The following is a 14,225-nucleotide window of genomic DNA, read 5'->3' as shown; positions in this document are numbered from 1 at the left end:
TTTCATTCATAATATTAACAATTCTTTCTTCTCACACATTCAAACTATCCACTTCAGAATTTTGTTCTGTCTTTATTAGTAATTCATACAGGAGAAGGGGTTACTAGTCCCTTGCTCACTCCTGGCATTTTAGTTGCCTTTTATGACACACTGCTGATGTAGGAAGAATTCTCACCCACTTCCCATGGAATGGAAAGGAAACATTAAAAGGACACAAACTATTAGGAAAATTAGAGGGAAACATCAATATATTATACGTTATTCAGGTAACAGGAACAATAGACACATCTGAAAATGTAATCTTGCCACAGGTTTAAAGCACTGCATAGAGAGCAAAAATTACATTAGAGATTAAAATTTAAACCTGTGATATCAAAGAATACACTGTTCATCAAAATTCCAACTTACTTCACCAGTTGTAATCAAGTAATGCAGATACTGTATGAGAGAGAGGGCATGGCTGAAAGACAGTCTTGGTAGATCTATGAGTAATTGCGTGTCTGTAAATGGCTTCTGCAAAACTCCATTTATGAAATGTGCCTTGCTGGAGTTAAAAGGACACAAGATTTCTGTAAAGATAAAAATACACTTGTCTCTTCCCTAATTGATGAATTCTTAATGTTTCACCAAGATTGATTTTAGTGATGATTATTATATAATAATAGAAGGCAGATGGGGCAGCATAAATAAAATCCAGCAGCATTTGAAAATGGTCATCACATACCAAATTTAGTGGTTCCAGATAAACCATACACTAATTTTATAAAGTACTATATCTCATATTTATAGTTATTGCATAATAATCTCATTTTGTTAGTCAGTATATTTATCAATCTCTCTTTCAGTTTTTTCCAATTCAAACTTGAAATTTTAAACCAAATGACCATCTGAAACATGGGATAAAGGATGCCAAGTTCTCCACAAAGGCTTGCTAATGAATATGATGCCCTCACAAGCAAGAGGTGACTGGGTATACATACATTATACAACAAGCTCCAACCCAAGCTGAGTATTATAAAGACAAATAGTGCATGGTATAAATTTATGGCATTTTTAGAAGATGTCTGAAATTATAAAAAGAATTTGTTTACAGTATGTAGAACAGATGACTACTAAATGATGAAACTGATTTAAACTGGCAAATAATATACATTTCTGTCAGATAAAATGGTAGTTACGTAAAGTTCCAAAATACAGTGTGCAAAAAAAAAAAAAATGCACGTAAACTGAATTGAAGAACAGATGTGAAAAATAAGGCTACATTCATTAAAGCCCTCCTAAAAAAAAAAGCCAACCAAATATAATGGAGGTCAATGTGGTGATGTGTATGTCAATCAAAGATACTATAAATCACATCTCTGCTAGCAGAGAAAGGGTTTCCTACTCATTACAACTGTATAGGGGTTATAAAGGGGGGTTAGAGTGGTTGGGGTGTACACAGGAAGGGTAAGCAGTCGGGGTTAGTAGGTTTGATGTGGGGGGTGGGGACTGGTGGACTGCTGTTGAAGGAGGTGGAGACTGAATGGTGGAAGGGCAGAGGCAGGAAACAACGAGGCAGTGTGATGGTGACTGTTTGGGGAGCAGTGCTGGTGTCCTGATATGGGTACTGGGTGACTGAGTGAGTGGCTACATGACTAGGTGTGTGTCGGGGCCATGAAAGCATGGGTAAGGTGTGGGCTTGGGGCTGTGTGTGCATGAAGTTGTGGGGCAGTGGTGTAAGTGACAGCATGGATAAATATGGGAGTGGAGCAGTGTGGGCTTGAAGCTGTGGGGAAGCAGTGTGGGTAAAAGATGTTGTCAGTGGCCTGGTGTGGATGGTGATTGGATGATGGGTGACTGGATGGATGTGTGGGTGGTGACGATGATGGGTGACTGGGAGAGTGAATGTGTGGTTGGTGGTGTAGGTAGTAATGAGGGTGGTTGGTGACTAAGTGATTAGATAAGTGCAGCACGTTAGGGTGAAAGGTTGGGTAAAGTTGTGGGGAAATGGTGTGAGTGAAGATGTGGAGCTGGGCAAGGTGTGGGCTTCACCTATCCCCTCGCCCACATGCCCTCAACCTCCTGCAATATATCAGAGGGCTGGGTGGCTTTGGACTGACATCACTTATCTCCCACAACTGCCCTTCACCCATACTTCCTCTCCATGCTTCCGTTATTATTATTATTATAATAAAAAAGAAGTGCTAAGCCACAAGGGCTATACAGCGCTGCAGGGTAGGGAAGGAAGCGAGGGCATTGGGCGGTAGAAGGGGGGGAGGGATGATCAGTAGGTTACAGAAAACAGTGGGGCAGGGGATAGTGCGGGGGTAGAGGGCAGCAAGAGATTGAGGTAGAAAGGGCTGAAGGTATCATCAGAGTTTGTGAAGTAAGTCAGTTGTCAAAAAGTCAATGAGAGAGTCCGGATGAAAGGTGGGTCCATCAGTGAGAAGGGAAGGTAAAGAGAGAGCAGCGGAGCGAAGACGACATTGGAGGTATATACTGCGTGCTCGTTGATGAAGTGGGCAGTCTAATAGAATGTGGCTAACCGATAATGGAACCTGACAATTCTCACAGAGAGGAGCAAGGTGCCTCTCCATGAGATAACCATGAGTAAGACGAGTATGGCTAATGCGAAGATGGGAGAGAGTAGTCTCCCAACCTCGACACTGGTGACAAGAAGATGGCCAGTAACCTATACTCGGTTTAATAGATTGAAGTTTGTTACCGAGCAGAGTAGACCAACGTTGTTGCCAACGGGTGTGAAGGTGGGTAGCTATTGCAGCAAAATAGTCCGTAAATGGAACACCTCTATTTGAAACTGGTAGGTCATGTACTGCTGACCGCGCAGCAGTGTCTGCCTGTTCATTGCCTTGTACGTCAACATGACCAGGGACCCAACAAAAAACAATATCTTTATGCTTGGTAAAGATGTGGCATAGCCAAAGTTGGATATGGAGAACTCAGGGGTGAGGTGTATCAAATTTCTGTATAGCCTGTAAAGCACTAAGGGAGTCTGAGACAACCACAAATGATGACACAGGCATAGATGCAATACGGATAAGTGCTGCAAGAATGGCATACAATTCAGCAGTAAAAATACTAGCCGAAGATAGTAAATGCCCTCGTACGACGCTGTCTGGAAACACTGCTGCGAATCCTACGCCATCAGAAGACTTAGAGCCATCTGTGTACACTGCAATGGCATGAGAATGAGAGTGGAAGTGGTCAAGAAAAAGAGAGCGGGAAGCGACCGTAGACAGTTGGGCTTTCAAGCAAGGGAGAGAGAAAGAACAGACTCGAACAGCTGGAACTTCCCAGGGGGGTAGGGAAAAGTGAGATGCTACATGAACATAGAAAGGTGGTAATTGAAGAGAAGACAAGAGCGAATGAAGGCGAAGAGAGAAAGGACGGAGTAAACAGGGGCGGCGAACAAATAAAGAATGTCTACTAATATCAGTGACCATTCTATAAATGGAAGGATTGCGGAGATCATGAGAGCGTACATAGTAGCGAAGGCAATGGGCATCACGGCGATCGGATAAGGATGGAACATTCGCTTCTGCATAGAGGCTCTCAACAGGGGAAGAGCGAAAAGCACCAAGGCATAAACGTAATCCTTGGTAATGAATGGGGTTAAGGCTAGAGAGAGTAGCAGGAGAGGCCACTGAATAGATCTGGTCACCATAATCAAGTTTCGATAAAAGGAAGCTGAAATGTAGGCGAAGGAGAGTTTGACGATCAGCTCCCCATGAAAGATGAGCAAGGGTTTTAAGAAGGCTCAGTCGGCTGTGACAAGTTGCCTTCAGAGAGGTAATGTGAGGTTTCCAGGATAACCTACGGTCAAAGAGGAGGCCTAGAAACCTGACTGTATCACGTTCAGGGATACGGGAGCCATAGAGGTACAAAGGATGATCGGAGATGACAGAGCATCTAGTGAAAGTAATTTGGTGAGTTCTGGTGCTGGAAAATTTAAACCCATGTGTGGTGGCCCAATTGGAAACACAGTCGACCGCATGTTGGAGAGAAACTGTAATGAGGTGAAAGTCAGCGCCTGCACAGGCAATAGCGAAGTCATCAACATAGAGTGATGACCAAATATTTGATGGAAGACTAGAGGCCAAATCATTTATAGCAAGGAGAAAAAGTGTTGTGCTCAGAACACATCCCTGAGGGACACCTTCAGCTTGGATAAAGTCCGGGGAGAGCACATTATTAACCCGAACACGGAAATGTCTGTCAGTTAAAAAGTTCTTAAGGAAGGATGGTAGACTGCCTCGGAGGCCTAAGGAGTGGGCTTGGGCCAAAATATTATACCTCCAAGTTGTGTCATATGCCTTCTCAAGGTCAAAAAATATGGCAATAACCGAGTGGTTATTCGCAAAGGCATTACGAACATACGTATCCAAGCGTAGTAAGGGGTCTATGGTAGAACGGCCCTAACGAAAGCCATATTGACGAGTGGAGAGACTGTTGTGTGTCTCTAAATACCACACTAAATGTCTATTTACCAGGCGCTCCATCACTTTGCAAACTGCACTGGTAAGAGCAATGGGACGATAGTGGGAGGCTTCATGTCCCGTAGTACCCGGTTTGCGGAAAGGGAGAACAATGGCAGATTTCCACAGCTGTGGAAGAACTCCTTGTGACCAAATAAGATTGAAAAGGCGTAATAGGACTGCAAGGGCTGACTGATGTAAAAGTTGTAGCATATGAATATGAATGTCGTCGGGCCCAGCTGCCGATGATCGGCAAGCTGAAAGTGTTGCCTCCAGTTCTTGAAGTGTAAAAGGCACATTATACTGTTCTTCTCTGAGAGATGAAAAGTCCAAGGGTGCTAACTCTCTGGCAGACTTTGAGGAAAGAAACGAGGGGCATAGATGGAGCCCCTAAGAAATACGGACCAGATGATTGCCAATTTCATTGGCAACATCTAGTGGGTTTGCTATATCAACACCGGCAACCCGCAGAACAGGAGCCGGGTCAGGAGAATATTTACCACTCAGTTTTCGTACTTTTTCCCAGACTGCACTCATAGAGGAAGCAGAGGTAATGGTGGAGACATAATCTCACCAGCAAGTGCGTTTAGCATCACGGATGACACGGCGAGCGATCGCACGCTTCTGCTTAAAATCAAGAAGTCTCTCCGTGGTTCTATTGTACCGGTACCTGCCCCATGCAGCGCATTTCAAACGTACTGCATGAGCACAAGCAGGAGACCACCAAGGCACGCATTTCTGAAAATGCCTGCCCGAAGTTTGGGGTATAGAATGAGAAGCAGCGGTTAAAATGGAGGACGAGAAGAGGTGTAAAAGCTCATCAATGGAGGACGAAGAAGGAACCTCACTAAAAACAGTTAGTTGTGAGTAAAGGTTCCAATTTGCCTGATTGAATTGCCAGCGTGGGATACGAAGAGGTGGTGAATATGAAGGGAAAGTAAGAATGATTGGGAAATGATCGCTGTCATGTAAATCCGGGAGAACACACCAGGTGAAGTCTAATGCGGCGGAGGAAGAGCAGACTGAGAGATCGATGCAAGAGAGAGTGTGAGTCCGAGGATCAAAATGGGTGTGAGTAGCTGTATTTAAAACATGGAGGGGCTGGGTAGCAAGAAAAGCCTCTAACTGAATGCCACGGGAATCACAGTGAGACCCCCCCCAGAGGAAATGATGGGCATTAAAATCGCCAAGTAACAGAAGCGGTGGTAGTAATGATGAAACAAGAAAGGCAATATCCGGGATAGATAATGCCCGAGACAGAGAGAGATATAAAGAACAGAGCGTATACCACCTATGCAAGTGGATACGGTCTGCTGTGTAGTGTAGTGAAGTACGAAGAAATAGCTGATGGTACGGAATATCAGAGCATAGAAGAAGGGCACTTTCATTAAAGGTCCCATCAGGAAAAGGATCTGAAGAATACAATAAATTATAGCCTGAGATGGGAGAGATAACAGCAGAGTGTAATTTTGGTTCCTGTAAGCAAACACCAACAGGGGAAAACTGGGAGAGTAACATCTGAAGCTCACCCCGATTACCCCTGAGGCCGCGTATATTCCACTGTAAATAGGCCATGATTGGCAACGATAAAGATACCTGAAATCCGCAGGTAAGGGTTCCTACGGACTAGAGGGGCTAGAAATGTCCACATGCGGTGGCAGCAGAAAACGTTTAAGCAGCGAAGGAATGGTGCGCTGCGAAGAAAGGAGTTGCGCAGATGGAGGAGAGGAGAGAGAAGGAACAGAGGGTGGATCAGTGTCCATTGATGGTTTGGTCTCTGCGATATATTCAGAGATTGCTTCAAGTGTTTCGGAATTCAAAGACGTCGTATGGGAGACAATATTGGAGATGGTAGGGGAGGATGAGTAAAGATTGGAACTGTAATGGTCTGTACCAAGGTAGGGGGGGTGTGAAAGGGTGGAGGGAACTGGAGAAGAAGCGTGGAAGGGGACAGAAGAGGCAGAAACCTGGGAGGTGGCAGAAGAGGAAGAAACTTGGGAGGGAACAGGGGGAGGAAGGTACAGTACGAAGAGGAGGGTGAACCTCTGCACTTGTAACAGAGCCAGTGAGAGGGGAAGTACCAGGTACAGAGACAGGGAAGGTAAAATGAGGAGGTGGAAGAAGGGAAGGAGGGGTTAAAGGAGGTTTTTTTGGCTTCTGAGAAGTAGAGGGATGATTGGGAGGAGGTGTCGTACGAGATCTCGTCAATACCGAGGCTTGTGAGGGAGAACACGAAGAAGCGAGAACAGACTGAGGCGCTGAAGTAGGGACGTCTGAGCCCAGGACAGCAAAAGAATTAGATACAGGAGTGACTATGGGAGAGGTAACCACAGAGGAGGCTGCAGAAGATGGGACCCCAGAAGTGGGGGGACGTTTTGAAACACAGGAATAAGAAACACGAGGTAGTCTCCCTTGGAGGCGGAGATGAGAAACTGCCATGGCATAAGGGAGACCTTCTGCCTCTTTGAGGTAACGGATTTCCCGCTCATTTAAGTAGACTTGGCAACGGCGAGAGTACGAAGGGTGAGCCTCATGACAATTAAGGCAAGAGGGAGATCGATTGCAAGACATATTAGAATGGTCATCGGCACCACAGACTGGGCATTCGGCTATAGATCTGCAATATTTCGCTGGATGGCCAAATCGCCAGCAATTTCTACACTGTTGTGGTGTAGGGATCATCTTTCGAACTTGTAACCAATGTCCTGCTACATAAACTGAGAATGGGAGTTCACGGCTGTCAAAAGTTAAACGAGCCACATTGCTAGGGTATCTTCTCTGCCCGCGGGCAGGAAGAACATAAGTGTCTACCTTGAGGATTGGGAGATCTTGGAGTTTCAGCTGTTCAAGAATGTCATTGCCACATGTCTGGAAATTTTGTTGAACTATGGTATGGGGTAGAATGACGGTACCACTACAAGAATTGAGGGAATGATGTTTTTCAATAGTGACAGGAACAGTATCGATATGGGAAAGAAGAGAAAGATCATGAGCTTGGGTAGCATTCTGTACAGTGATGATGCGCGTACCGCTCTTAAGAGCATGAAAAGAAATATCTTTACCAACAAGGCGTAGGAGTGCCTTGCCAATATGGTCGGAAAGATGGGCAATAGAGGAAGTCAGTCGTAAAGTGAAGAATTTAGTCCATTGTGCATTCTGAAACTGAGCGTGGAAAGGGAGTGCAGGACGTTTCGATCTTTTCTGAGAAGAACGAGAAGGTGGAGAAGTATCATCAGCATGTAATTGTCGTTGGCATTTAGGTGTGGGACCAGAGTTGGTCCGACGTTTAACAGGCCAGCGATTCGAAAATTGCTGCACCGTAGAGGGAGCGGCCGGAAGCATAGTCAAAGGAGAGTGGAGGTCAGATAAATCGAAGGAGTCAGTCAAAACCTCAGTACCTGAAGCGGGTGAAGAAACAGCACCGGCAAGAGGTACAGAGGCATTAGGAGTGTCCGAAGAGTGGTCCAAAGACGAGGCGGGGTCAGAACGGGGTGCGGTATCAAGAAGGGGCCCGGGGGTAGCAGGTTCATGGACTAGGGCTTCCATGGTTAGGTTACTTCTTTCTTTTTGTTTTTAAGAAAAAAAAAAGAAAGAAGACAAGAAAATAAAAATAAAAAAAAAAGAATAAAAAAGGGGGGACTGGGGAGGGATAGTTCCTGGGAGGAATGAGAGGGCCAGAAATCTCCCTCCGCGCCCAAGAGGACCTCAGCACCGCAAGTAGTGCAGATGCAGCATGGAACCCGTGCCATACCCTACCCATCATGCCAGTAAACCAGCAATCCGGGATAGCAACCTCACATCTGCCGAGCTACCTCGGTGGACAAAAGAGAGCGGCCGGATATCCGCCACAAAGCATACCTCCTTTGGCCACCACCCCCGGAATCCAAAAGTCAGCCTCCAGAGATACACCCGTCGCCCGAAAGATACCCAAAGCCACTCCCCGGGAGACCGGAGAGGGATTGGGACATCCCCAGGCGATCCAGATTCCATGTCAAACTACACCACCCCCATGAACCTCAACGGAATGGGATGAACCCCAGTACCCTTTCCCCTACCCAGGAACTAGCGTGCTTGTGGTAAAAAAAAAAAGAGGAAGGGTAATAGGGAGGGGTGGGGAGGAGGAAAAGAAAAAGGGAGGATGGGATAAGGAAGGGGGGATTGGGGGGCAATTAAGTTCGGTCTGAGGAAGGAGACCAACAGGTCTAATTCCTCAGACCAAGAGCCTCTTCACCACGCCAAGGAGCCCCCTTTGAAGTTTTCCATGCTTCCAGCCACCTCACTTTCATGGATGTCCCCCCACATTTGTACCCAACTCTCCCCCAAACACTTTGTTCTCACCTGTGTACCTCACTCACCTACCTCTACCAATCTGACCATACACTCTCGTGTCACATGGGACATACAATGGGCGAAGAGAATGTGGGACAGGAGAGACAGATGCACCCATGGGCCACTCTCACCCTTTCACTGAGGCTCACCGTGAGACTGAGGGGAAAAAATGTGGCATGAGCCACTTATTCCCTTACGTGCACTCCACTGTGTAAACCGATATTTTATGGTGTGTTCACCAAAAATATGCCACAATTTTCCAACTGTGTTTGAGCAAAAATGTGTAAACAGACTGCGCATTATCTGGCAGTCCACAGTGCCAAATTTTGAAAAGCTATTAAAATAAGTGAGGTACAAGACATCTAGTGTTTTATATTATATGTAGCTTCATATACCATTTGCTGCATCATCAGGGCTACCAGCTGCCATTATCTACTAACAACAACAAACTTATGTACTGAATGAAAAATATTCTATGATACAGATGGCAAACTATTTATAATGCATTATAACTTAAGCTTCAGAAAAAGCTAGGACAAACTGAAAGCAGTTACTAAATCTGCATATCATACTCACAATGAAATTGGAAAAGCTAAAATATTTTTACTTAGAATTATGTAAAAATAAGAGAAACCTTAACCAAATTATTCCAGAAATTATGTTCTAACAGCATTCCAGTTTATTTTTGTAAATGATGTTACTGTATTAACAATCCCAAATACTGGTATTTGTGAAGTATATAGTATACTCAATTAGAATGAGTTATGAATGACAGAACAGTAAATTATGATATGATGGGGCCAGTCATAATACTTAAAAAAGGAAGTCAATAAGTGAAGTTAGTGGATGAATTTGGGTGTGTAAAGAAAGTTGAAAGTGAACACAGATAAGAGAATGGTGATGAGGGTATTCAACAAGTTAGGTAAGGAAAAATTGCATATCAGATTGGAGGGAGGGAGTATGGAAGAAGTAAATATGTTCAGAGAGTTGGGAATGACCTAGGTAGTAGGTTGGCAGACAGCAACTGCCCAGGGAGGTACTACCATCCTGCCAAGTGAGTGGTATGTCTTGTTACTTCTACTTACACTTAGGTCACACGACACATGCATGTACAAGCATATATATACACACCCCTCTGGGTTTTCTTCTATTTTCTTGCTAGTTCTTGTTCTTATTTCCGTGAGGAAGTGGAACAAAATTCTTCCTCCGTAAGCCATGCGTGTTGTAAGAGTTAACTAAAATGCCGGGAGAAAGGGGCTAGCAACACCTTCTCCTGTATACATTACTAAAGTTAAAAAGAGAAACTTTTGTTTTTCTTTTTGGGCCACCCTGCCTAGGTGGGAAATGGCTGATTTGTTGAAAGGTGATTTGGGAATGAATGTGTCAGTGGATGGTTATATGAGAGACAAAGTAAATCATAGAAATGATGAGGGGAAAAAGGTGGGTGACGTATTCAGGTATCTATGGAGACAAAGAAATGACTGTATCAGAGTATAGTGGTACCAACACTCTTATATGGGTGTGAAGCATGAGTTGCGAATGTTGCAGCGAGGAGGAGGCTGAAGGCAGTGGAAATGCTGTATCTGAGAGCAATGTGTGGCGTAAATATTATGCAGGGAATTAATAGTCTGGAGATTAGAGGGAAGTGCAGAGGTACTAAAAGTATTGTTCAGAGGGCTAAGGAGGGGTTGTTGAGGTGGTTTGGTCATTTAGAGACGATGGAGCAAAATAGGATGACTTGGAGAGTATATAAATCTATAGTGGAGGGAAAGTGGGGTAGGAGTTGTTCTAGGAAAGGAGGGAGGGGATAAAGGAGGAGGTTCTGTGTGCAAGGGGCTTGAACATACAGCAGGCACATGCGTGTTAGATAGGAGTGGAGACAAATGGTTTATGGGACTTGATGAGCTGTGGGAGTGTGAGCAAGGTGTATTTTGTGAAAGGATTCATGGGAAACTGGTTAGCAGGACTTGAGTCCTGGAGGTGGAAAGTACAGTGCCTGTACTATAAAGGAGGACTTTGGGATATTTGATGTTTAGAGGGACATCTAAACTGTCATATATGTACACCTCTGGCAAGGCAGCAATAGTGTGAATGACAGTGAAAGCATTTCTTTTATGGGTCATCTGCCTTGGTGGGAGATGGCCAGCATGTTAAAAAAAAAAATTGGAATAACTTTTCACTTTCCCCACCTTCTGCCCTATAATTAACGAGGTGGTGATGCAGATAATATATAGAAATAACAAAAAGTGATTCTAGATAGTAGGCTGATAGACAGCAACTTCCCAGGGAGGTACTACCGTCCTACCAAGTGTATAACAGAAACCTTTAATTGTTTTACACAATGGTAGGATTGCTGGTGTCTTTTTTTCTGTTTCATACACATGCAAGGTTTCGGGTACGTCTTGCTACTTCTACTTGCACTTAGGTCACACTGCACATGCATAGACAAGGATATACGTGTATATACATACCCCTCTGGGTTTTCTTCTACAGTGATACCTCTCTTATCTGAACTATATGGGCCGAGACCAGTTCAGAAACATGAAGTTTCTGGATACATGAGAGGGAAAAACTGCGCATCCGTACCATTATATCGCCATCCGTACCCCGTTATATCGCCATCGGCAATGGTGCTGTAGGTTTACAAAACGAGTCCAACATTGTCTGGCGGTGGGACCAGACACACTGAGCTTGAATAACAGCCTCCTGGATTTCACAGACCACAGGGCCATAACTTTTCAAATGGGCTGTGGACAGTGGATGCTCCAAATACTCTAAAAGTATTTCGACACCTGCCTTTGCTGCTCGAGTTTTTGGATTGAGAACAGTGGGAGGTGGTGACGGCAAAAAGCGCGGCTCCTAGTGGCCAACTGGTACACTAAAGTGCGTGCCAAGTTGAGTCAGCCTTCTACTGTATCCTAACGACTGTTCGGATGTTTCTGTAATAGTTTTAGAATTTTGCCCCTTCCCAGAGCCTGTTCAGATATTGGCGAGGTTCAGGTAATGGCAGGCTGAATATGCGAGGTATCACTGTATTTCCTTACTAGTTCTTCTTGTTTATTTCCTCTATGGGGAAGTGGAACGGAATTCTTCCTCTGTGAGCCATGCGTGTCATAAGAGGCGGCTAAAATGTTGGGAGCAAGGGGCTAGTAACTCCTTCTCCTGTATATACAGTGGACCCTCAACTAACGCTATTAATCCGTTCCTGAGAGCTCATCGTTAGTCAAAATTATCGTTAGTCAAGTTAATTTTCCCCATAAGAAATAATGGAAATCAAATTAATCCGTGTAGGACACCCCAAAGTATGAAAAAAAAATTGTTTTTACCACATGAAATATTAATTTTAATACACACAAACTGAAGAAGACATGCACAGTTACATGGCACTTACCTTTATTGAAGATCAGGTGATGATTGATGGGATGGGAGGAGGGGAGAGTGTTGATGGTCTTAGTGTTTAGAAGGGGAATCCCCTTCCATTAGGACTTGAAGTGGTATGTCCTTTTCCGGGGTTACTTCCCTTCCCTTTAAATCTCTCAAACCAACCTTTGCTGGCCTTAAATTCACTCACATCACCACTAGTTGCTGGCATTTTTTAATTAAATCATCATGCAACTTCCTAGCCTTTTCACATATGATCGCTTGAGAGATGTTATCTCCTGCTATCTGTTTTTCGTTTATCCACACCAATAACAGTCTCTCAACATCTTCGAGTACTTGCGATCTCAGTTTTGAAAACATAGTTGCACCTTTGGCAAGAACAGCTTCCTTGATTGCTGTTTTCTTGTCCTCAATAGTAGCGATGGTTGATTGGGGTTTTGTGTACAACCTGGCCTGCTCGGAGACACACACTTTCATACTTAGCAATGATCTCTTTCTTCATATCCATAGTAATTCTCACCCTTTTTGCTGCAGGGTTGGCACTAGAAGCTTTCTTGGGGCTCATGGTGACTTATTTTGCAGGTGCAATCACTAAAAAGGCTGTGATAATATGAAATGTTCCGATTGTATGCTTGGAAGCGACCGCGGTGGCTGGCTGGCTTGTAAACACTGGCCAGAAGTGGACGCGTCTCAGACGGAACGAATAGTGTTGGTCGAGTTTTTTAGCGCTAGTCGAGGCAAAATTTTTGCGTTAAAATGTATTGCTAGTCGGATTTATTGTTAATCGATGCCATCGTTGGTCGAGGGTCCACTGTATTACCAAATTTAAAAGGAGAAACTTTCGTTTTTTCTTTTGTGCCACCCCACCTCAGTGAGATATGCCCAGTTTGTTGAAAGAAGAAAGAAGAACAAAAAGTGATATCTCATATGTTAATCACAAATTAACTTCTCCAAGCACCTACTCTCTGCATCTTCCTCGTAGGGTTCAAACTCCATCTGCAGGATAGGACACTGACATAGGCCCTCAAATTCCGTATCTTTACATTGTAAGTAGAGGCTGAGAACATCAATAAGGCAAGTCTCAGGGACATTGCTGAATGAAGTTACTGCTTCATCCAGGAGTAGTATATCCTTCTTTTGTATTAAATGTGTCATCACATCTGTCACAAGTCTGAAAATAAACACCACTGTAAATTGTAATTATCTGACCCTGAAGCTAAAGACAAAGACTAATTAGTGAAGAGAGTCTTTGCATACACTCTTCAAGTTTAGATTGGCACCCTTGATCCAAGAATTCACAATTACAATATTTAACCATGAGCTCAGCTCATTCAGATAAGGTGTGAGCGGTAAATCTGGGCATAGAGAATGGGTCTATGCGGTAAGTGTGCACCATATAAAAAAAATCCTGCAGCATGCAGTGCATGACAAAGAACTGCAACCGTATTTTTGGTTTAAAACAGAAGCAATTTTATGGTATATTTTCGTATGGATTTATGGTTGAATTCTCAGTTTCCTTGTCTCATTTGATAGAAAGGAAGATATATTACAGAAATAGAAATGATTTGGATTGATTTCTGGACTGAAAGTAGCTTGAAACTGAGCTCACAAGCAGCGGAAATGTTCGATTTTTGCCGATATTTCAGGGTACACAATGTGTGTCCAACTGGCCACCCTAATATGCATTTAGGAATGCACTGACATTACTCATACAATTATTACAACAATGCAGTAGTCTGCATAACAGTAAATCTTCTATTTTTTTGCGTAAATAAAAATTAAAATGGAAAGCAAGCATAGCACATGACTAAGGCACAGAAGAAATATTTTTAGTGCCAAGAATGTCTACAGTTTATTCTGGGCCTTATTTTGAAACTGGCAATTTTTAAATTTTGTGTGAAATTGGCCAAATTACAGATTTCTGAACACTTTATTGGATAACTGAAATAGTTAAATGGGCAGTTTTTTGTACTCAATCGATAGAATAGAAGGAATACTAGCAAAATAACTAAGAGTTTGGTTGATTGGAACAATGGAATT

The 14,225-nt window shown here is 43.7% G+C and overlaps 1 protein-coding gene across 2 annotated transcripts in view; it reads right to left on the bottom strand.

Moving 5' to 3' along the window:
- LOC128698738 (nucleolar protein 11) overlaps window positions 1-14,225 on the bottom strand; it is a 72,020-nt gene that overhangs the window by 19,337 nt on the left and 38,458 nt on the right. For both annotated transcript variants that reach the window (XM_053791069.2, XM_070084866.1), the window contains 2 exons: window positions 13,148-13,356; window positions 409-569 (listed from right to left, as the gene is read on the bottom strand). In XM_053791069.2, coding sequence (XP_053647044.2) covers window positions 409-569; window positions 13,148-13,356 — 370 coding nt within the window. The remainder of the gene's footprint in view (window positions 1-408; window positions 570-13,147; window positions 13,357-14,225) is intronic.

The sequence above is a fragment of the Cherax quadricarinatus genome, chromosome 14 (assembly GCF_038502225.1).
Source record: "Cherax quadricarinatus isolate ZL_2023a chromosome 14, ASM3850222v1, whole genome shotgun sequence".
In the NCBI taxonomy this organism is placed as follows: domain Eukaryota; kingdom Metazoa; phylum Arthropoda; class Malacostraca; order Decapoda; family Parastacidae; genus Cherax; species Cherax quadricarinatus.
Note: the sequence above shows the minus strand (reverse complement) of the source record. Positions and strands in the feature narration are given on the sequence as shown.